This window comes from Papio anubis, chromosome 12 (assembly GCF_008728515.1).
Source record: "Papio anubis isolate 15944 chromosome 12, Panubis1.0, whole genome shotgun sequence".
NCBI classification, from domain to species: domain Eukaryota; kingdom Metazoa; phylum Chordata; class Mammalia; order Primates; family Cercopithecidae; genus Papio; species Papio anubis.
In genome coordinates this window covers 24,373,968-24,380,040 of record NC_044987.1, presented here as the reverse complement: position 1 = coordinate 24,380,040, position 6,073 = coordinate 24,373,968, and the positions used below count along the sequence as shown (strand labels likewise).

General features: G+C 40.8%; 1 protein-coding gene across 1 annotated transcript; it reads left to right on the top strand.

Moving 5' to 3' along the window:
- The first annotated feature begins 1,408 nt into the window (after positions 1-1,408).
- On the top strand, positions 1,409-3,096 carry POLR2E (RNA polymerase II subunit E). The gene is given in 3 exon segments (XM_031652985.1): positions 1,409-2,032; positions 2,035-2,412; positions 2,415-3,096. Coding segments are annotated over 3 exon segments (618 nt in total). The 5' UTR covers positions 1,409-1,899; the 3' UTR covers positions 2,522-3,096.
- Positions 3,097-6,073: the final 2,977 nt, after the last annotated feature.

Here is a 6,073-nt window from a genome sequence, read left to right as displayed (position 1 = left end):
CAAAAATTAGCCAGGTATGGTGGTGCATGCCTGTGGTTCCAGCTACTCGGGAGACTGAGGCAGGAGAATTGCCTTAACCTGGGAGGTGGAGGTTGCAGTGAGCCGAGATTGCACCATTGCATTCCAACCTGGGAGACAAGAGTGAAAAACTCAATCTCAAATAAATAAATAAATAAATAAATAAATAAATAAATAAAAACTTCTGTGCATCAAAGGACACTATCAACAATGTGAAAAGGCAACACACAGAATGGGAGAAAATCATACATTATAGGGGATTAATATCCAGGATACATTTAAAATCCTACAACTCAAGAAAAACAATAACAAAAAAAAAATCTGATTAAAAAATGAGTCAAGGATGTGAACAGACATTTATTGAAGGATATACAAATGAACAAATAATCACATGAAGAGATGCTCAACATCACTACGCAGCGGGGAAATGCAAATCAAACCACAATGAGATACCACTTCATACCCTTAGGATGGCTAGTATAAAAACAAAGCAAAACAAAAATTAACCAGTGTTGGCAAGGATGTGGAGAAATTGCTGTATGTCACTGGTAGGAATGTAAAATGGGACAGCCATTGTGGAAAATGGAATGGAAGTTCCCCAAAAAATTAAATATAAAATTACATAATCCAGCAATTCCATTTCTTGGGTATATACCCAAAGGAGAGAGATATTTGTTCACCAATGTTCATAGCAGCATTAGTCACAGTAACTAAAAGATGGAAACAACACAAGTGTCCATCAATAAGTGAATGGATAAACAAAATGTACTATATATATTTAATGGAATATTATGCAGCCATTTGGAACAGAATTCTGCAACATGCTACAACATAGGTGAACCTTAAAGGCATTATGCTTAAGTGAAAGAAGCCAGTCATAAAAGGACAAATATTGTATAATTCTACTTATTTGAGGTACCTAGAGTAGTTAAATTCCTAGAGACAGAAAGTAGAATAGTGGCTCCCTTGGGCTGGATGAGGGGTGGAACGAGGAGTTAGTGTTTAACGGGTGCAGGGTTTCAGCTGGGGAAGATGAAAAGGTTTTGGAGACGGATGGTGGTAACAGTTGCATTGTAATGTGAATGTAGTTAATGCCACAAAACTACACTTAAAAGTGGTTAAACTAATACATTTTGTTATATATATTTGCCACAACATAAAATAAAATCTGGCTAGGTGCAGTGGCTCAAGCCTGCAATCCCAGTACTTTGGAAGGCTGAGGCAGGATGCATTACTCGAGGTCAGGAGTTTGAGACCATCCTGGACAACATAGTGAAACCCCATCTCTACTAAAAATACAAAAATTGGCCAGGTATGGTGGCACATGCCTATAATCCCAGCTACTTAGGAGGCTAAGGAGGGGGAGATGCTTGAACCCAGGAGGCGGAGGTTGCGGTGAGTCAAGATGGTGCACTGCACTATAGCCTAGGTGACAGAGCAAGACTCAGTCTCAAAAAGAAAAAGAAAAGAAAAAATATAATCTAACTTGAGATAACGTAAGACATACCAGTCATGAATTTTATTAACTCCGAAACATAAAATAAAATAGAAAAATCAAAGTTATAAAACATAGAAGAAAGGGAAGTCCTAGCCAATGTAATAAAGCAAGAACCTAAGATAAAATGCGTATTGGAAAGGAAGAAGCAAAACTATTGTTATTTATAGACAGCATGATTATAAAAAACCTATTGAATCTACCCAAACAAACGCTAGAATTAAAAAGTGAAATTAGACCTCTTGGAGCATATAAAACGTCTAATTGTTGTCCTATTTGCCACCAGCAAACAACCGGAAAATAAAGCTTTTTAAAAATACCATTAAAAAATATCAAATCCCTAGAAAGGCGTCCAGTAAAAAAATATGTAAGATTTTAAGGCGGCCATGGACAACGAGGAGGAGACGTACCTCCTCTGGAAAATCCGCAAGACCATCATGCAGCCGTGCCACGACCGTGGCTTCCTAGTGACCTAGGACGAGCGTGACCTCACACTGAAGGAGTTCAAAGCCCAGTTTGGGACAAGCCAAGTGAGGGGCAGCCGCGGTGCACAGACCTCACTGCGCTGGTGGCCCACAAAGACGACCCCACCGACCAGATGTTTGTGTTCTTTCCAGAGGAGCCCAAGGTGGGCATCAAGACCGTCAACGCGTCCTGCAGGCGCCTGCAGCAGGAGAGCCTCACGCGGGCCCTCATCGTGGCGCAGCAGGGCATGAGGCCCTCTGCCAAGCAGTCCCTGGTCGACATGGCTCCCAAGTACATCCTAGAGCAGTTTGTGGAGCAGAAGTTGCTCATCAACAACACAGAACACGAGCTAGTAGTCCCTGAGTACGTCATCATGACCAAGGAGTGGGTGACGGAGCTGTTGGCCCGATATAAGCTCCGAGAGAACCAGCTGCCCAGGATCCCACCGAGCGCTATTTTGGGATAAAGGATGGGCAGGTGATGAAGATCGTCCAACCCAGCTAGACGGTGGGCAGGTACCTCACCTACCAGTTGGTGCAGTAACCACCTCCCTGACAGCTCCTAGAGGCAGACACACGGACAGTGACCCCCGTCGACTGCAGGACGGACGCCCTGCCCTGCTGGAGTCTGGCCCGCCAGCTCTCTCCCAGCTGCTACTGCTCTGGACTCCCCAAGGCAGGTGGCCTCCACTCAAGTGCTCCCGTCCTGGGGTGAGGCTTCCCATGGCCCAGCCCGCCCCATTCACCTGTGCATTTTTGCGAGATGCGGCCTCAGGAGGGACGAGACCCCCACAGGGAGGCGACCTGGGGGCAGCTTGTACCCCGGGTTCTCGCCCAGACTGCTCTGGGTTCACTCTGTTGGGGGTTTTGGTTCCGTGTCTCCCACCAGCCACTGCTTCCTCCCGGGCTCTCAGCCTCCCACCCCTCGTCTTTCCTCTCTCGGTGGCCCTAATGCATAGTGGCCCCCACACAGCCTTGGCTCCTTACTCCATTCACAACCGTGCACGTTCTCAAGCCACCACGGTGCCAGATTCTAACTCAGCGGAGTTTTCGGTTGTTGTAGGAGGTTGGGTGTTTTCAAACATTAAAGACATTTTGAGTAAACAAATTTGCCTGATATAAACTTCAAAAATATATATATATGTAAGATTTTATCCAGACACAGTGGTGCATACCTGAAATCCCAACCTCCTAGAGGACTGCTTGAGCACAGGAGTTTGAGGTCAGCCTAGACAACACAATGAGTCTCTCTCTCTCTCTCTCTCTCTCTCTCTCACTTTCTCCCCTTCCCTCTCCTCCCTCCCTATCTCTCCTGCTCTCTCTCTAACTGATTTCCAACTGAAAGCTGCAAAACATTGCTAAAGGAAATTAATGAAGAACAAATAAATGTTTATGGACAATTCTTTGAAAGCTGAATGTTAAGATGTCCATTATTTCAAAATTGATATATAAATTCAATACGATCCCTATTAAAATTACTGTCAATTTTTTGTAAAAATTGGCGAGTCTAAAATTTATATAGAAATGCAAAGGAACTAGAAAAAACTTTGAGAAGTTACTTCTTAATTTTAAGATTTACCAAAAAGCTACAATAGGCAGGGTACTGTGGCTCATGCCTATAACCCCAGCACTTCGGGAGGCCCAGGCAGGCAGATTACTTGGGTCAGGAGTTCGAGACCAGTCAGGCCAACATGGTAAAAATCCATCTCTACTAAAAATACAAAAAAAATTAGCTGGATATGGTGGCGTACACCTGTAAAACCAGCTCCTCGGGAGGCTGAGGCCGGAGAATCGCTTGAACCCAGGAGGTGAAGGTTGCAGTGAGCCCAGATAGCACCACCGCTCTCCAGCCTGGGCGATATAGTGAGATTCCATCTCAAAAAAAAAAAAAAAAAAAAAAAAAGCTATAATAATTAAGCGTTTGGGTATAAGCATAGGTAAATAAATCAGTAGAACAGAAAAGAGAGTTCAATAATAGATATGCTGAATTGATTTTTGAACTAGGCACCAAGTAAATTCAATGGGTCATTTGGGGTTTTTTTCAATGGGTCATTTTTTTTTTAAAACAAATGCTTCTGGAACAGTAGAATATTTGTACAGAAAAAAAAAATGAACCTTGATCTCATTTCACTCAATATACAAAAATTAATTTAAGATGGATCATAAACCTAACCATAAAAACCAGGACTATAAAGTTGCTAGAAGAAAACATATAAAAATATCTTTGTGACCGTAGGAGTCCACCAACATTTCTTGAATAGGACACAAAATGCATTAATAAAACATTACGAGACTGGATTTCATCAAAATTTTAAATTTTTACTCTTTAAAAGACATCATTTACAATATAAACAGGCAAGTCACATATAGGAAAAAAATGTATTCACCACATATGTATGACAAAGAATATATTTGTATTCAGAACATAAAAATATCTCCTAAAAATCAATAATAGAAAGACAACCAATTTTAGAAATGGGCAAAAGATTTAAACAGTCACTTCATGAAAGAAGATACATGACTGGTCAATAAGCTCACAAAAAGTTGTTGAATGACATCAGGGAAATGCTAATTAAAACTAGGATGAGACAGTATTTCATTCACACTAAAATGGCTTAATCAAAGGCTGACTAAACCAAATACTGACGAGGATGAGGAGAAACTACAACTCGCCTACACTGTTGGTGGGCGTATAACATGGTACAACCTCGTTGGAAAACTCTCTGGCAGTTATGTATAAAGGTAAACATATATTTACATATGAACCAGTAATTCCACTCCTACATATTTAGCAAAGAGAAGTGAAACATATGTTCACAAAAAAAGAAAAACTTATGTAAGAATACTTATGAAAACTGGCCAGGCACAGTGGCTCATGCCTGTGATCCCAGCATTTTGGGAGGCCAAGGCAAGCAGATCACTTCAGGTCAGAAGTTTTAGACCAGCCTGGCCAACATGGTGAAACCCATCTCAAATAAAAATACAAAAACCAGCCAGGCATGGTGGTGCTCACCTGTAGTCCTAGCTACCTGGGAGGCTGAGGCAGGAGAATCGCTTGAACCTGGGAGGCAGAGGTTGCTGTGAGCCAAGATCACACACTGCGCTGCAGCCTGGCTCACAGAGTGAGACTCTGTCTCAAAAGAAAAAAAGAAAAAAGAAAAAAAAAGAATACTTATGAAAACTTTATGTATGATAGGCAAATACTAGAAACAATCTCAAACGTCAATCAATGGGAAAATGTATAAACAAATTGTGGTATATTTACACAATGGAATATTACTCAGAAATGAAAAGGAACAACTGCTGATACACACAACATGTGTGAATCTTGCAGATACCATGCTGACTGAAAAAGAAAAACAGACACAACAAATATATACTGTGTGATTCCATTTAAATGAACTCCAAAGACAGGAAAAATTAATTAATGTGGATGGAAATCAAAAAGTGGTTGCCCCTGGAAAGAGGAGGAATTGATTGGAAAGGGGTATGGGAGAATTTGTTTATTTTATTTTATTTATTTTATTTTATTTTATTTTATTTTGACAGGGTCTGGCTCTGTTGCCTAGCCCAGGCTGGAATGCAGTGGCACAATCACGCTCACTGTAGCCTCAACCTGGAGTATGAAAGAATTTTCTAAGGTCATGTTAATATTCTGTATCTTATTTTGGGGGTGGCAAATTGAGTCAATCCCATTGTCAAAACTCAATAAACCAAACATTTGATAAAGGATTAACATCCAAAATATATAAAGAACTCAACTCAATAGCAAGAAAACAAATAATCTGATTTAAAAATGGGCATCAAATTCAACAGAACTGAAGGGGGAAAAAAAAAAACCACAATAATCTGAATAGACATTTCTCAAAAGAAGACACACAAATGGCCAAAAAGCATATGAGAAAATGTTCAGCATCACTAATCATTAGGTAAATACAGATTAAACCCACATTGGGACCAGTTGTGGTGTATCAGGGGAACCACCCCCAATATTTCAATGTAGGTTCTTTTCTATTTTCCCTAAGTGTTGGCCAGTCTGAGAAATAAAGGAAAAGAGTACAAAAGAGAGAAATTTTAAAGCTGGGTGTCTGGGGGA